Source organism: Entelurus aequoreus, linkage group LG08, assembly GCF_033978785.1.
Source record: "Entelurus aequoreus isolate RoL-2023_Sb linkage group LG08, RoL_Eaeq_v1.1, whole genome shotgun sequence".
Classification (NCBI taxonomy): Eukaryota; Metazoa; Chordata; class Actinopteri; order Syngnathiformes; family Syngnathidae; genus Entelurus; species Entelurus aequoreus.
The window spans coordinates 69,433,351-69,452,443 of record NC_084738.1 but is presented as its reverse complement, the minus strand read 5'-3'; the positions used below and the strand labels follow the sequence as shown (position 1 = coordinate 69,452,443).

General features: G+C 37.7%; 1 protein-coding gene across 4 annotated transcripts in view; it reads left to right on the top strand.

Moving 5' to 3' along the window:
• Positions 1-19,093, top strand: part of eef2k (eukaryotic elongation factor 2 kinase) — a 51,550-nt gene that overhangs the window by 9,755 nt on the left and 22,702 nt on the right. For all 4 annotated transcript variants that reach the window (XM_062057178.1, XM_062057179.1, XM_062057176.1 and 1 more), the window contains exons 5-8: positions 11,657-11,717; positions 11,777-11,814; positions 15,862-16,033; positions 16,122-16,271. In XM_062057178.1, coding sequence (XP_061913162.1) covers positions 11,657-11,717; positions 11,777-11,814; positions 15,862-16,033; positions 16,122-16,271 — 421 coding nt within the window. The remainder of the gene's footprint in view (positions 1-11,656; positions 11,718-11,776; positions 11,815-15,861; positions 16,034-16,121; positions 16,272-19,093) is intronic.

Here is a 19,093-nt window from a genome sequence, read left to right as displayed (position 1 = left end):
CTTGTGGGCAGTCTAAAAGGACAAGCTTCATTCAGTCTGTGCAGGGGTTTTCCGCCTGGCACAAGTGTTTGACTTGTCTCCATTCAATTATTTTTAGACATCAAAAAGTACAGGGGACAAAAACGGCCTTTTGAAAAAGTGTTGGGGACACGTTCCCTCCTCCCCCAAATTACATCCATGTATACAGTAAACCCTCGTTTATCACTCTTAATTGGTTCTAGGCCTGACCGTGGTGAATTATTTTCCGGCAAGTCGGAATTATTCCTTATAAATCAAATATTTGTATCGCATAAGTTACAAGCGGTAGAAAATGGATGGATGGAAGTTAGAGCATAAAAAACTGTTTACAACCTTCGAAATACGTTTTTTTCCCATTATCAGAGCCCTCTAAACATGACAACACCCACAAAGTTTAGAAATATTTTGGTTAGAATTTTTATTTTTTGAGAAAACCTCAAAGAGTCTCATTTAACTCTTTGAAAAAATTGATTACTGGATTTTTTAATATACAGTTCAGTGTTTCCCATAAACTGCCAAGATACCTGTGGCGGTGGGGGCGTGGCTATGGGCGTGGTCACCATGACATCATCGAGTAATTTGCATAATTTACTACAATGATATGATTTCCTCTAAAAAGGCTCAAAAAATTTATACTTACTAATTAATAATAACAGTTTTGCTTTAAACGTCCATCCATCCATCCATTTTACAATATAATTACAACACTTTATGTACATATTTATATACAGATTTGAACAATAAGTTATTCACTGAAATATATTTATTAATTGTGGTTCTTACAAAAAATATATCTTATAAAATATAAAAACTAAAATGTCTCTTAAAGCTCTGCCCTTTTAATTAGTGCATACTAAATAATTTAACTTTAGCCTACTAGTACAACCATATTATTTACCAGCAACATAAAGTGAAACAGAGGCAGAGGTGTCCTGCCACAGTCAGTAACAAATAAACAGAAAACAGTAGTGGTCAAATACAAATAAGGCAACAAGAGAAGTATCCTACACTTCTCTTTTGTAAAGCAAATCTGAACAGCCTATATGGGCATCTACACCAACTATATGATTTGCCTGAGAAGCTGGACAGGACAAAAAAAAAATAAAAAAAAAAATTATTTTTTATTTTTTTAATTTGTGGCGGACGTAATTCTTTCGTGGCGGGCCGCCACAAATAAATGAATGTGTGGGAAACACTGCAGTCTGGAAATACATTTAAACACATGTCAAATGCTCTTTTTCCCCCAAACAGGTAACCCACAAAAATGATATATATTATATGTAATTATTATATATATTATACAAGCGGTAGAAAATGGATGGATGGATGGATTATATATATAAAATAAAATAAAATATGTATAAAAAAAATTAAATAAACTATGAAAAAAACATGCATTAGTCAAATAAGCATTTAACTATTTAAAATCAACTTGCAATGTGATCGTTTTTGCTATTGATTGATTGATTGAAACTTTTATTAGTAGATTGCACAGTTCAGTACATATTCCATACAATTGACCACTAAATGGTAACACCCGAATAAGTTTTTCAACTTGTTTAAGTCGGGGTCCACGTAACCAATTCATGGTAAAATATGTTCGGTTAATAAAAGAGGATAAATATTTTGCATTCATAAAACAGTAATGATAATAACTGACTCTAAAGGCACTTTGTTGTTGGTCTCCACTGCCTTCCTGCTTTCCCTTTGTTGCTTTAGTGCCACTCTTTCCTGCTTTGTGACCGTTTTAGTCTCAGTTGTGTGCAGTTAAATAAGGACCAAACGTTTAGTATGTGAAAAAAAACTACTTTGAAACTGAAAAAGCTAATTTTAATGTTCAATTCTAAAAATAAAACTGTATTCAATACCCAAGCAAGTGCACACATTTTATTTTCTGGTTGATAACATTTTGATTAACTCTGGTAATTATTTTTATTATTTATTTTCATTTTTGTCTTCATATATTTTGATACTTGAGCTTCAAATCTTTTTTTTACTGTTTATATAGGTTTCTTTTTCAGATTCAGACTCAGTGGTGGGCGTGCCAACAACTGAAAGGGGCGTGGCATCATGACAGACATCTTAGTAAACAGGATAGAGGGCTTATCGCGTTGCCTTCAGGGGATGTAATGTGATACTCTTTGTATTTAGATGGACGGTATAAAACTAAAACAGGCACAACATGAATTTAAAAATATAAACATGCAAAAACCTTGGGCTTTGAAACGGTATTAAATGTTTCAAATGAAATCATTTTGGCGATGGTGTAGCCTACTTAAAGTGTCAAATTGATTGATTTCCTACACTACCCTGAAGGCAACGTGATAGACAACACCCCCTATCCATTTCTTTAAGCTGTCTGTAATGATGACACGCCCCTCTCAGTTGATGACACGCCCCTCCAAACGAATTTCGGGCAAAAGAAAAAAAAAGATTGAGATCTGAAACTGCAAATAAAAAAAATATTTAAATTCCGAAAAAATAGAAGCTAAAAATATCAAAATATATATAAAAAAATAAAAATAATAACAATATAATAATACAAAATAATTTAAAAAATACAAGGGTGTATCACAATAATATTTAACTTGAAAACAACTGAAAGGGGCGTGGCATCATGACAGACATCCTAGCAAAAGGATAGGGGGCGTTATCGCGTTGCCTTCAGGGGATGTAATGTGATACTGTTTGTATTTGGATCGATGGCTGAGATAGGTTCCAGCACCCTCGCGACCCCAAAAAAGGGACAAGCTGTAGAAAATGGATGGATGTATGGTATAAAACCAAGACAGGCACAACATGAGTTTAACAACATTAACATGCAAAAATGTTGGGCTTTGTAAGGGTGTTTAATTTTTCGAATGAAATAATTTTGGCCGTGGCGTCGCCTACTTAAAGTGTCCAATTGATTGATTTCCTACAGTACCTGAAGGCAACGTGATAGACAACACCTCCTATCCATTTATTTAAGCTGTCTGTGGTGATGCCACGCCCCTCTCAGTTGATGACACGCCTCTCAAACAAATTTCAGGCCAAACAAAATTTAAGATCTGAAAATGCAGATAAAAAATATATATTTTAATTCCGAAAAAAAACAGAAGCTAAAAATATATACAAATAATAATAATAACAAAATAATCATACAAAATATTTTTAAAAAAAATACCAGGGTGTATCATAATTATATTTAACTTGAAAACTTTTTGTGTGAACTTATTTTTAGTTTCAATACACATTTTTCAATCATTAAAGCCAGCTTTTTTTTCCAAAGTACAAAACTTTTGGCCCAATTTATCTCCATGCAAATTTGATATTTGAGGGTAGTTTCAGTGCATAACATTAAAGCTACTTTAGTGTATATATATATTTTTTTTCTTGTCCAGCTTCTCAGGCAAATCCTATAGTTGATGTAGGTGCCCATATCGGCTGTTCAGATTTACTTTACAAAAGAGAAGTGTAGGTTACTTCTCTTGTTGCTGTATTTGTATTTGACTTTAGTAAATGTATTTATATTATCATTTGGTGCAGGAGGGGATAGAAGGAGGAAAAAAAGGAAGACAGAGGGGGAAATTGTGGGGACAAGAGGGGGATAGGACAGAGAGACAAAAACAACAACAGCAAACACAACAACAACAACAATAGAGCAACATCTGCAAATACGATACAGTGTTTCCCATAAACTGCCAAGATACCTGTGGCGGTGGGGGCGTGGCTATGGGCGTGGTCACCATGACATCGTCAAGTAATTTGCATAATTTACTACAATGATATGATTTTCTCTAAAAAGGCTAAAAAAATGTATACTTACTAATTAATAATAACAGTTTTGTTTTAAACGTCCATCCATCCATCCATTTTACAATATAATTACAACACTTTATGTACATATTTATATACAGATTTGAACAATAAGTTATTCACTGAAATATATTTATTAATTGTGGTTCTTACAAAAAATATATCTTATAAAATATAAAAGCTAAAATGTCTCTTAAAGCTCTGCCCCTTTAATTAGCGCATACTAAATAATTTAACTTTGGCCTACTACTACAACCATATTATTTACCAGCAACATAAAGTGAAACAGAGGCAGAGGTGTCCTGCCACAGTCAGTAACAAATAAACAGAAAACAGTAGTGGTCAAATACAAATAAGGCAACAAGAGAAGTATCCCTACACTTCTCTTTTGTAAAGTAAATCTGAACAGCCTGTATGGGCATCTACATCAACTATATGATTGATTTGCCTGAGAAGCTGGACAGGACAAAAAAAATTATTTTTTATTTTTTTTATTTATTTGTGGCGGACGTAATTCTTTCGTGGCGGGCCGCCACAAATAAATGAATGTGTGGGAAACACTGCGATATGTACAAATATGATGGTAAAAGTGATAGCAAAGAAGCAGTTAGCAAAATTAATAATAATACAGAAATGACAATGAGCATTGTTACACTACAAATGGAGCAATACAAATACCAATAGAAATAGCGCTATTGATAATGAACAACAGTGGTCCCCAACCACCGGTTGCAGGTATACAGTCCGTAAGCACACATGATTGTATTTCTTTATGGGTCCGTGGGACAAATTTTCAAGCGTTGACCGGTCCGCAGCTACAAAAAGGTTGGGGACCACTGATGAACAATACCAATAATTTACCTCTATTATCAACAATACAGTTGTTCAAATGCAACAATACATTTACCTAATGATAACTACAGATACAAAAGAATGCAGAAAAATGGAGGGGAAGAGAGAGAAGCAACCTAAAGCTACTTTAGTGTGAGATCTCAAACACCAGCTCATGTGATCCGGTTTTGGCTCGCTGCAGACTTCTACTACATTTGTCCTCACCTGTCCTCACTCTTTTTTTTTTGTCCTTTTTTTTTTTTTTTCAATACAAATACCTCCTTGCTGTGTCGTTCACATCTGGCATGCACAGCGCCACGTATCTGCAATGGAAGACGCACAATGCAGGAGGAGTTGAGTTTCGCTGAGTGGGCCTATAATGTCAGCCAATGGAGCGAGGGGAAGGAGTGGCGGGTATTCATGTGCTAAATTTACCCTCCTTCTCCTTCTCCAATGCCCGTTTTAGTACCACAGAACATTGTGTTCCCAGGCTGAAGTGTTTTTTTTTTGGCCAAAAACACATTCGAAAAGACTTTGTGTGTCCAGTTTTAACGGCACCGTGTCTGCAGCTGCTGCACAATGTTGGCTACACACTCCCTGCCACGCCAAACACACGCTAACTAACCCTAACCCAGTGGTATGTGTGCTGGGCAAAGATTAACTCAACTGGAGTGCAGCAATATTCCCAGTGCATTGCTTTGTTTGTCTCAAACCTGTTCAACAAGTCATATGGCGGAACATCATTTGTTTAATGCAACATGTTCCAAAAGAAGTTGGAAGAGGAGGAGCTTATTTATTCCTACCCCTTTTGCCATATTCCAGAAATTACCGGCAGTTTGTTCGTTTCCATGTGTTTCAATGTTACATTTTTCTAATTGGGACAGAGGGAAGAACGTTTAGTGTGTATAACAATTAGAGATGTCCGATAATGGCTTTTTTGCCGATATTCCGATATTGTCCAACTCTTAATTACAGATTCCGATATCAACCGATACCGATATATACAGTCGTGGAATGAACACATTATTATGCCTAATTTTGTTGTGATGCCCTGCTGGATGCATTAAACAATGTAACAAGGTTTTCCGAAATAAATCAACTCAAGTTATGGGGAAAAAAAATGCCAAAATGGCACTGCCATATTTATTATTGAAGTCACAAAGTGCGTTATTTTTTTTTAACATGCCTCAAAACAGCAGCGTGGAATTTGGGACATGCTCTCCCTGAGAGAGCATGAGGAGGTTGAGGTGGGCGGGGTTGAGGGGGGGGGGTTAACGGGGGGTGTACATTACCGTTCAAAAGTTTGGGGTCACATTGAAATGTCCTTATTTTTGAAGGAAAAGCACTGTACTTTTCAATGAAGATAACTTTAAACTAGTCTTAACTTTAAAGAAATACACTCTATACATTGCTAATGTGGTAAATGACTATTCTAGCTGCAAATGTCTGGTTTTTGGTGCAATATCTACATAGGTGTATAGAGGCCCATTTCCAGCAACTATCACTCCAATGTTCTAATGGTACAATGTGTTTGCTCATTGGCTCAGAAGGCTAATTGATGATTAGAAAACCCTTGTGCAATCATGTTCACACATCTGAAAACAGTTTAGCTCGTTACAGAAGCTACAAAACTGACCTTCCTTTGAGCAGATTGAGTTTCTGGAGCATCACATTTGTGGGGTCAATTAAACGCTCAAAATGGCCAGAAAAAGAGAACTTTCATCTGAAACTCGACAGTCTATTCTTGTTCTTAGAAATGAAGGCTATTCCACAAAACTTTTGAACGGTAGTGTATATTGTAGCGTCCCGGAAGAGTTAGTGCTGCAAGGGTTTCTGGGTATTTGTTCTGTTGTGTTTATGTTGTGTTACGGTGCGGATGTTCTCCCGAAATGTGTTTGTCATTCTTGTTTGGTGTGGGCTCACAGTGTGGCGCATATTTGTAACCGTGTTAAAGTTGTTTATACGGTCACCCTCAGTGTGACCTGTATGGCTGTTGACCAAGTATGCCCTGCATTCACTTGTGTGTGTGAAAAGCCGTAGATATTATGTGACGCAAAGGCAGTGCCTTTAAGGTTTATTGGCGCTCTGTACTTCTCCCTACGTCCGTGTACACAGCGGCGTTTTAAAAAGTCATAAATTTTACTTTTTGAAACCGATACCGATCATTTCCATTAAAGCATTTATCGGCCGATAATATCGGCAATCCGATATTATCGGACATCCCTAGTTTTTAGCATTCAATCAGACATTATTGTGAGGTTTTGTATTAGTGTTCCTAAAAATCAGATATACCGGCCCCCGACACATTTTTTCTCTAAATCTGGCCCCAGCTGAGTCAAAATAATTGCCCAAGCCTTGTAAAGAAACTGCTGCTCCAGTCTACCTTTCTTTGATTTTTAGTGTCTCTAGTCTTAAAGTGTGGACACCCGTGGAGTATCAGCTCAGTTGCTTATAACACCAAATAAGGTTTTCATGAGGTGTTTATGGACTTGCGTTTATAGGCCGCCCGACAAATGATGCTGCAGAGAGAGGTCTCCCGCATCACAAACGCTGCATTTTTCCAGCAGGACTCGATAGCGTGTGGGTCGTCCCTTAGCCCAGTGTTTTTCAACCACTGTGCCGCGGCATACTAGTGCACCGTGCGATATTGTTTGGAGTGCCGTGGGAAATTATGTAATTTCACCTAAGTGGGTTAAAAATATTTTTTGCAAACCAGTAATTGTCTGTGCTGTCAAGAGCTCGGCAGAGTAACTGTGTAATACTCTTCCATATCAGTAGGTGGCAGAAGGTAGCTAATTGCTTTGTAGATGTCGGGAACATGGTTTGTCGTTATCACAATATGCAGATGACAGTGGGAGGCAGCGTGCAGGTAAAAAAGGTATCCAATGCTTAAACCAAAAATAAACAAAAGGCATTGAAGCTTAGGGGTGGCTAAGCAAAACCAAACTAAAACTGAACTGGCTGAAAAGTAAACAAAAACAGAATGCTGGACGACAGCAAAGACTTACACTGCAAAAAGTCGGTGTTCAAAAACAAGAAAAAAAAAATACAAAAATTAGGGGTATTTTATTTGAACTAAGCAAAATCATCTGCCAATAGAACAAAAAAATTCGGCTTGTCAAGACTTTCCGAAATAAGTAAAATTAGCTAACCTCAATGAATCCAAAAATACATTAAAATAAGTATATTCTCACTAATAACAAGTGCACTTTTCTTGGTAGAATTTTTTTTTAGACCTTTTTGCTCAATATGTTGAAAAATATTCTTAAATTAAGTAAATGCTAGTGCCATTGTCTTGACATAATGACATGTGCTCGGCATCATGATTTTTTTTTTCATGCTTGAAGTAAGAATCATTACTTTAAAAAAGTAGTTTTATTCTTGTGAGTGTTAATGACACAGCTTTGCAACCGTTGATATTGTAGTTTCAAGCATGTTTTACTCAATATAGGTCATCTAATCTCAGCTACAAGCTCCAACATCTTACTGAGATCATTTAGGACCAAAAACCTTAAAACAAGTAAAACACTCTAACATAAAATCTGCTTATTGAAAATAATTATCTTATCAGACAGAAAGTAAGCAAATATCACCCTTATTTGAGATATTTAATCTTACTTAGATTTCAGTTTTTGCAGTGTACAGCGTGTGGAGCAGACGGCGTCCACAAAGTACATCCGTACGTGACAATCAACACCAAAATAGGAGCGCAAGACAAAAACTAAAACACTGCACACAGGAAAACACCAAACAACTCAAAGTAAGTCACAGTGTGATGTGACAGGTCGTGACAGTACGCCTACTTTGAGACAAGAGCTATAGTGATGCATGCTTGGTTATGGTTTGAATTTTATATCCAACAATTGCGAGAACGACTTTTTACTGTCTATATCGGCTGCTGACTTTCATTGTTTGTTTTCTGCTGGTGGTGTACCTCGGGATTTTTTCGATGAAAAAAATGTGCCTTGGCTCAAAAAAGGTTGAAAAACACTGCCTTAGCCTATCAGTCTTTTTTCCCCCACTATATACTCAGCAGCCATTGGCAGCATCTGCTGGATTCCCCACGCTATAAAACATCCATGACCTCATGCATTGATTGACAACACGTGCACTAAATTGTTTAGTTTGTTCTCCCATGTATGTTGAAGTGAAAATGTTGATTTCTTTTTTTATTTTATTTTATTATTATTTTTTAAAAATATTTTTATTTTATTTTATTAGGGTTCGCATGTACCCTGTATAAAGGACTCCCACAGGGAGTCCTTTATACAGGTACAAAGGAACCTATTGAAATTGTAAGGTTTATTATTATTCCGCAGCTTTGCGCACTACTTTGCCCCCCTTAACATGCTTCAAAACTCACCAAATTTTATACACACATAGAAAAACTGTGACAGCACACTTGAGTAAAAAAAACAAACCCCAAAAATCAAAATTGCGCTCTAGCGCCCCCTAGGAAAAAACCCATAAACAAACTGCCTGTAACTCCTACTAGGAAGGTCGTAGAGACATGAAACAAAAACCTGTATGTAGGTCTTACTTAGACCTACAATTCATAATTTCACATCTTCGGGGAAAAACCAACAGGAAGTTGGCAATTTTCCCTTCAACACAAAAAATGACTAAAAACACAAATTTTTGCCTCTTTGAGCTGTAATTTGACCCCCTTAAAATACTTCAAAACTCACCAAACTTTTTATACACATCGGGCTTGGTGGAAATTGCGATCTAAAAAAAAAAACCGAACCCCAAAACTCAAAATTGTGCTCTAGCGCAATTTTTGAATAAAACAGAGACAAACTTGCTTCTCAGAGGAAAACACAGACAAAACTGCTTGTAACTTCCGGTAGAAACGTTTTAGAGACATGAAACAAAAACCTCTACGTAGGTCTTATTTAGACCTACATTTCATAGATTAACATCCTTCAGCAAAAATCAACAGGAAGTTTGATATCCCCACTTCAAAACACATTTTTTTTAAAAAGCGGTCACCAAACATCAAACATTATCTCCTCTGAGCACGTTTGTCGTTTTGGCTTCAAACTGCTACAGGAGAGAGATTGAACCCTTCTGATTAAAAGTTGGCGAAAGCGTTTTAATAAGTGCTACGGTTTTGATTTTACGAGCCTTCAAAGAAAAGAACCACTGTGCCGCAGCACCTAGGAAAAAAACACAAGACACAACTTCCTCTAACTCCCAGTACGAATATCGTAGAGCAGGGGTCACCAACCTTTTTGAAACCAAGGGCTACTTCTTGGGTAGTGATTAATGCGAAGGGCTACCAGTTTGATACACACTTAAATAAATTGCCAGAAGTAGCCAATTTGCTCAATTTACCTTTAACTCTGTTATTATTTATAATTAATGATATTTATCTTTGTGGAAACACTGATCATCTTAATGATTTCTCACAATAAATATATATAGAAACAGATAAATATCAATATGCAACACTTTATTTTTATATTTTCTCTAAGTGCACATTTTTCAAATTGAACATTTTCAAATGATCACTTCTAAGACAGTCTTGTGAAATGGGAGGACTTTTTTGACTGCCCGTTGCCATGGGATGCCATATTCAAACTAATCTATAAAACCACTATCGATGTGCAAAATCGTTATTTTCAAATTAAAATTATTTATAACTTCTTACCCACAGGGAAAATGTTAAAATTATGGAATATGACAGAGTCAGATGATTGCCGATTTTGTTGTCAGGAGCCTGAATCCACCCTGCATTTGTTTTGGTATTGTCATATTGTGTCTTTGTTTTGGGTGGAAGTTGAAAAAATGTGTTTAAGGATTGGTTTGTTTATGAAGCTTAATGTGGTTTCTGTTATTTTAGGAGAGTTCATTAACAATCATGATTTAGTCAATTTAATTATAGTACTCTGTAAAATGTTTATTTTTAAGGCCAAAAACAGATATTCACTTAGTATTACTTTCTTTAAAACATTTATTCAGTATTTTCTAACTTTAGAAAGTCACATGGTTGAAAACGATAATGATGCCAAAAAACATTAAAAAAAAGATGAGAAGTCCTCAAAGGCTTATTTTGAAAGTATAATTATGTTTATAGATTATATGATATCTGTTGTTGTGTTCCCTAATTTGAGTGACCTGGACATAATCTGGACTGTACATAAATGCTTATTTTGAAAATGTAATTTTGTTTATAAATTATATGCAATCTGTTGTGTTCCCTAATTTTTTTCTGTGTACATGAATGAAGGTGTGTGTTGCTGAGTCCGACTTGGACATTATCTGGACTGGGCCTGGTTTAAAAAACCCTTTAAACAAATCTAATTTCATTGACAACCTGGTCTGTTGAAGATAAGGCCCTTTTTAAAAATAAATAAAAAACATTTTCTTGGATAAAAAAAAAAGGAAAACAATATAAAAATAATTACATAAAAAATAGTAATTAAGGAAAATGTTAGTGGACCAGCAGCCTATACAATCATTTGTGCTTCAGGGACTGTGTCCCTTGCAGATGTGTTGTCTATGTTGTGGGAACCAGAATATTGGTAGCAGAAAGAAATAACCCCTTTTGTGTGAGTGGGTGTGGATGAGTGTGCATGGGGGAGGTTGTTTGGGTTGATGCACTGATTGAAAGTGTATCTTGTGTTTTTCTATGTAGATTTAATTTTTAAAAAAAATTAAAAAAAAAAAAAAAAAAAATTTAAAATTTTTTTTTTTTTTTTTTTTTTTTTTTTTTTTTTTTTTTTTTTAGAACAGGCCCGCGGGCGACTCATCTGGTCCTTACGGGCGACCTGGTGCCCGCGGGCACCGCGTTGGTGACCCCTGTCGTAGAGACTTGCAACAAAAACCTCTATGTAGGTCTCACTCAGGACTACCACTGGACAAAAGTATTGGGACACCTAGGACTAGCACCTGCCAAAATGCGGACCCGACCAACGCTGCTTGCAGCTTTAATTTTATTTATTTTTTATTTATTTTTTAGAAAAAAAAATAATTTTGATTTCTAACGATAGTAAATGCCCTGCAGGTACAACGCCATCACTGGGGAGTGGGCCCAAGACCAGGTCCACATCAAGATGGCTGCACAGGTACACTTTCTCCACCGCATCTTCCTGCGCAGTCTCAACCCTCTCTGTCCCTCCCGCAGCCGTTCGGGAAAGGCGCCATGAGGGAGTGCTTCAGAACGTGAGTGGAAATATTTCCCTGGAGTGTACTAAGGCGTGTGTTCTAGTAACCCCGGATTACGAGCGCGTCCTTGTCTTGATGCTGATCAATACACGCATTGATTGCGAGGATGTGCTTGACAGATGCTTGCAAGCTAAAAGCGTCACTCAAGTCAAAGAACCGACAAAACACTTTAGGACGTAGATCAAAGCCAGGCGCAGGCAAAGAAAAGCTTCAAAGTGTCCAATCGGATCGCTTATTTCTTCCGATATGCTGCCATCGGCCATTAGGGGGCGTATGTTCACAACATCTGTGATATGCCAGTGTGTCTGTGTCGACTCCATTGCAGCATTTGTCAACAACCTGTTGCGTCTGACCAGTCTTCCCCTCAGGGAATTAAAATCCCCAGTCAATCATGAGTTCTTTAGATGACATATATGCTGAGTAAGAAGGACCATCAAGACAGAATAGGAATATTATCAAGTTTTACTAAAGCTTTAGGAGACCAGTCCAATTGTCCTTTCATATCGACATCTCGAAATGGTCAATCAATGTTTATTTATATAGCCCTAAATCACAAGTGTCTCAAAGGGCTGCACAAGCCACGACGACATCCGCGGTACAGAGCCCACATAAGGGCAAGGAAAAACTCACAACCCCAACGGGACGCCGATGTGAATGACTATGAGAAACCTTGGAGAGGACCGCATATGTGGATGACCCCTCCCCCCCCCCCCCTTCTAGGGGAGAGTGGATGCAATGGACGTCGAGTGGGTCTGACATAATATTGTGAAAGTCCAGTCCATAGTGGATCTAACATAATAGTGAGAGTCCAGTCCATAGTGGATCTAACATAATAGTGAAAGTCCAGTCCATAGTAGATCTAACATAATAGTGAGAGTCCAGTCCATAGTGGATCTAACATAATAGTGAAAGTCCAGTCCATAGTAGATCTAACATAATAGTGAGAGTCCAGTCCATAGTGGGGCCAGCAGGAGACCATTTTGAGCGGAGACGGGTCAGCAGCGCAGAGATGTCCTCAACCGATGCACAGGTGAGCGGTTCACCCCGGGTCCCGGACTCTGGACAGCCAGCACTTCATCCATGGCCACCGGACCTGTGCCCCCCCCCCCCCCCCCCCTCCACAAGGGAGAGGGGGGCAGAGGAGAAAAGAAAAGAAACGGCAGATCAACTGGTCTAAAAAGTGGTGTGAAATGGTCTAACATTCAAACGGGAAGAGACAACTTATTGAATACGAAAACAGCCCCCACCCTGTCCAGAAAGGAATACAGCCTCTTTGTTCTAATACAGATAAGATTAAACCGGGAGTTCTCCAACTCCCACATTCCAACCCCTCAAGACACTACACAGACATCTGCGGACACAAGATACAAGCACAGTAAGAGTACAAATGGAAAAATACTAGCTATTTTAAACATGACTATGAATAAAGAAAGAACTCTTAAACATATATGCATTCTCCACAAACCACATGCATTTTTTTTTAGAAGTGTATAAACATGAACTATTGGTTCTTGAACATGGTTTGTAAATTGAAAAAGTTTGTATAGTGAAGCAGAGTTGCCCATAAGAAACAATAAAAACATAAATAATAGGTTTTAGCCTCAACAAAATTGCACACACATATATATATATATACATGCATATATTGTTTTTGGAAACTGTGGACGTCGTGAAGAAGGAGGAAAAGAACCATCCGGATTGTTCTAGGCGCAAAGTGTAAAAGCCAGCATGTGTGATGGTATGGGGGTGTATTAGTGCCCAAGACATGGGTAACTTACACATCTGTGAAGGCACCATTAATGCTGAAAGGTACATACAGGTTTTGGAGCAACATATGTTGCCATCCAAGCAACGTTATCATGGACGCCCCTGCTTATTTCAGCAAGACAATACCAAGCCACGTGTTACAACAGTGTGGCTTCATAGTAAAAGAGTGCGGGTACTAGACTGGCCTGCCTTTAGTCCAGACCTGTCTCCCATTGAAAATGTGTGGCGCATTATGAAGCCTAAAATACCACAACGGAGACCCCCGGACTGTTGAACAACTTAAGCAGTACATCTAGCAAGAATGGGAAAGAATTCCACCTGAAAAGCTTCAAAAATTGGTCTCGTCAGGACAGTTTGACTTGTCATCGTTTTATATTGTTTTATTGTGTTTAAGGTGTACGAACCTTCACTAAAATATGGACTTTTGTCGAGGCTGGAACCCGTTATTCACGTTTACATTGCTTCTTATGAAGAAATTTGTTTCACTGTACAAACTTTTCGATTTACGAACCCTGTTCAAGAACCAAATTATGTTCGTAAAGTCAAGTTCTAATGTGCTGCGTATGCCCGTCCAATTTTGTCTCTTTAAAAAAAAAAAACCACAGACTCAACTGATTGATTGATTGATTGAAACTTTTAATAGTAGATTGCACAGTACAGTACATATTCCGTACAATTGACCACTAAATGGTAACACCCGAATAAGTTTTTTAACTTGTTTAAGTCGGGGTCCACGTTAATCAATTCATGGTACTGATCGTCGACGATGGGCAAAATTTTAACGAATCAGTATTGACCATAAAAGTTTTAGTTGAAGACATTACTAGCTACTACTGCTGCACGCGTACAAGGGGTTTTCTTTTTGTTTCTGTACAGTGATGAAAGATGAAAGCGTGTGTGTCCAACTACAAAACGTACAAGACAAGGACTGCCTTGTAAATTACTCATTACATTACACCTAGGGTTGTACGGTATACCGGTACTAGCAAAGTACCGCAATACTAATCAATCATAAACGGTACTAAACCGCCTCTAAAAAGTATCAGTTTCCCTTTAAAAAAAAAAAAAATTGTTATTAACAGGCATGATGGTGCGCCGTCACGTCGTGACATTGCTGGTTTTACGAGAAGAGGAGCATGTTCGGCAGCGCACAATCACGGAATATTTACAAGCAAACATAGTGTGTAGGCAGAAAAGGGAGAACGGACGTATTTTGGCTTAAAAAGTAAAGATAAAGGTGAAGCTATAACAATGAATCGCCCTCAGGAAGAGGTGCTTTAAGACATGCTAGCTAGCTAGCGGCTAAAGTCCATCCGCGGTCGGCAGTGTTTTAGCTACTTCTACATCACTAATCCTCGCCTCCATGGCGACAAAGTAAGTTTCTTACAAGTATCATCCCTGCAGGACGAGGAATAGCTAAACATGCTTCACTACACACCGTAGCTCACCGGCTTCATAATGTAAACAAACGCCATGGGTGGATCTACACCTGACATCCACTGTAATGATACCAAGTACAAGAGCGTATCTAGTCGCTACTTCTATGATGACATCGATATTTTTTATAGTCACAAAATGTTTTTTCCTTTTTTTTAAATGTATATTATGTTTATAAACTCAGGAAATACGTCCCTGAACACATGAGGACTTAAATTATGACCATTGTATGATCCTGTAACTACTTGGTATCGGATCGATATCTAAATTTGTGGTATCATCCAAAACTAATGTAAAGTACCAAACAACAGAAGAATAAGTGATTATTACATTTTAACAGAAGTGTAGATAGAACATGTTGAAACAGAAAGTAAGCAGATATTAACAGTAAATGAACAAGTAGATTAATAATCCATTTTCTACTGTTTGTCCCTCATAATTTTGACAAAAAATTAGAATGATAAATAACACAATATGTTACTGCATATGTCAGCAGACTAATTAGGAGCCTTTGTTTGTTTACTTACTACTAAAAGACAAGTTGTCTAGTATGTTCACTATTTTATTTAAGGACAAAATTGCAATAAGAAACATATGTTTAATGTACCCTAAAATTTTTTGTTAAAATAAAGCCAATAATGCAATTTTTTGTGATCCTCTTTATTTATAAAAGTATCAAAGTATTGAAATACATTTTGGTACCGGTACCTGGACCAAAATATTGGTATCGGGCCAACCCAAATTACACCTTTCTGCTCTTTTTACAACTTTTGTTGTTTTTTTAGTTTTCTTGTTTATTTCCAGAATGTCTGGCGAGCCCACATTGTTCTTTTCTTGCAGGAAGAAGCTGTCCAACTTCTCGCACAGCAACAACTGGAAGTCGGCGTGCAACTACGTGGCCAAGCGCTACATGGAGACGGTGGACAGGAGCGTCTACTTCGAGGACGTGCGGCTGCAGATGGAGGCCAAGCTCTGGGGGGAGGAGTTCAACCGCCACAGGCCTCCCAAGCAGGTAGACAGGGGTTTAGAGGGGGTTTTTAGCGCGTGGTGCTGGAGATCGGTGTCTTGTCTCATGCTGAAGCTGTCGAAAAAACGCTCAGGTGGACATCATGCAGATGTGCGCCGTGGAGATGACGGAGAGGCCTGGCAAGCCGCTCTTCCACCTGGAACATTACATCGAGGGCAAGTACATCAAGTATAACTCCAACTCCGGCTTTGTGCGCGACGACAACATCCGGCTGACGCCACAGGTGAGGTCCAGATGAGGTAATAGGGCGTGTCATGTTTGGTACAGTTAAGTACAAAACCCCAAACCAGTGAAGTTGGCACGTGTAAATGGTAAATAAAAACAGAATACAATAATTTGCAAATCCTTTTCAACTTATATTCAATTGAATAGACTGCAAAGACAAGATATTTAATGTTTGAACTGAGAATTTTTTTGCAAATAATCATTAACTTACAATTTAACACGTTGCAAAAAAGTTGTCACAGGGGCATTTTTACCACTGTGTTACATGGCCTTTCCTTTTAACAACACTCAAACGTTTGGGAACTGAGGAAACCAATTTTTGAAGCTTTTCAGGTGGAATTCTTTCCCATTCTTGCTTGATGTACAGCTTAAGTTGTTCAACAGTCCGGGGGTCTCCGTTGTGGTATTTTAGGCTTCATAATGCGCCACACATTTTCAATGGGAGACAGGTCTGGACTACAGGCAGGCCAGTCTATTGCCCATGCTGTTGTAACACTTCAGTGTTTCCCACACATTCATTTATTTGTGGCGGCCCGCCACGAAATAATTACGTCCGCCACAAATAAAAAAAATAAATAAAAATGTTTTATTTATTTTTTTAATTTTTATTTATTTTATTTTTTTTGTCCTGTCCAGCTTCTCAGGCAAATCATATAGTTGATGTAGATGCCCATATAGGCTGTTCAGATTTCCTTAACAAAAGAGAAGTGTAGGATACTTCTCTTGTTGCCTTATTTGTATTTGACCACTACTGTTTTCAGTTTATTTGTTACTGACTGTGGACACCTCTGCCTCTGTTTCACTTTATGTTGCTGGTAAATAATATGGTTGTAGTAGTAGGCTAAAGTTAAATTATTTAGTATGCACTAATTAAAGGGGCAGAGCTTTAAAGAGACATTTTAGCTTTTATATTTTATAAGATATATTTTTTGTAAGAACCACAATTAATAAATATATTTCAGTGAATAACTTATTGTTCAAATCTGTATATAAATATGTACATAAAGTGTTGTAATTATATTGTAAAATGGATGGATGGATGGATGGACGTTTAAAACAAAACTGTTATTATTAATTAGTAAGTATACATTTTTTGAGCCTTTTTAGAGAAAATCATATCGTAATAAATTATGCAAATTTCTCGATGATGTCATGGTGACCACGCCCATAGCCACGCCCCCACCACCACAGGTATCTTGGCAGTTTATGGAAACACTGCACTTGCAGAATGTGGCTTGGCATTGTCTTGCTGAAATAAGCAGCGGCGTCCATGAAAAAGACGTTGCTTGGATGGCAACATATGTTGCTCCAAAACCTGTATGTACCTTTCAGCATTAATGGTGCCTTCACAGATGTGTAAGTTACCCATGTCTTGGGCACTAATACACCCCCATACCATCCCAGATGTTGGCTTTTGAACTTTGCACCTAGAACAATCCGGATGGTTCTTTTCCTCTTTGGTCCGGAGGACACGACGTCCACAGTTTCCAAAAACAATTTGAAATGTGGACTCGTCAGACCACAGAACACTTTTCCACTTTGCATCAGTCCATCTTAGATGAGATCGGGCCGAGCGAAGCCGGTGGCGTTTCCGGGTGTTGTTGATAAATGGCTTTGGCTTTGCATAGTTGAGTTTTAACTTGCACTTACAGATGTAGCGACAAACTGTAGTTTGTAGGAACTTTAGATGCAGTTTTTTAATCGAGTATGAACCGAGTGAACTCCGGTGCAGTTCGGGGTGACGGCTCCATTAAATGACATCAATGTCTAATTTGCATAATTGACCAGGAAGCAAAACTCACTCTACGTGGGTCCATATTGGAATTCATATTTATTACGATTTTGAATCGGTTCAAAACTGTTTTTGTTTAATTTGTATTTATTTGTTGATTTGAGATTGATATAAATCATCCATCCATCCATCCATCCATCCATCCATTTTCTACCACTTATTCCCTTCGGGGTCGCGGGGGTGCTGGAACCTATCTTAGCTACAATCGGGCGGAATCAGTGCTTTTAAATTATTTTTTGTTATGCGCCGCTTTGGGACATCATTTTTTTACTACTGATGATCCAAAACCTTATATTTTTGAGCCTGAATATAAGGAGGATGATATACATGTTTTAGAAGCTGTGTGATAAACGGATCCAGCAGGTAGCAGTATTGCTAAGTGCTAAACACAGAATACAAACTATGAACATAATACCACAATCACTTACCGTACAATGTCTGCCGACTGATGGGATGTTTATATCTTCCAGTTTAGATGAAGAATTAATCATAATCCCCACGCAGGTTTTGAAAAAAAACAAAAAACAGGTGGCCGCAAACAAGCTTCTATTCATGTCTTTCTTGCCATCCCTGGGTTTAGGTTGAATGTCGAAGTTGACCAACTTCATGATTTATGGCCAGAACCTTCTACAATACAAGTGAGAGGCATGATTTATAATCTAGAATGAACTTTTGTCAATTTAGAGGCAATGCAGCAGCTCACCGGTTCAATATGTCAATATAGCAGCGTTAGCTATCTGCGATAACGACTCCACTAAAAGTAGTTCCTCTGTGTTCGCGCTTATATCGCTAATACTTGGTTATTAATCCTCAGATGTAAATGCAGTATTGTTAGTGGTTTTTCAATGATTTTTGGGATATTTTATGGGCACAAAAGAGTACTTACATTAGCTACATTGTTGGCCACCTCTTGTTTGCCATATATAACTATTTAGAATGCATAAAAAAGAAAAACCTATGCGTTCCTGTCTTACATAGGAATTGTGAATGATAGGCGAAATTCCCCCAAAATTGCAATTCCCTTTCAA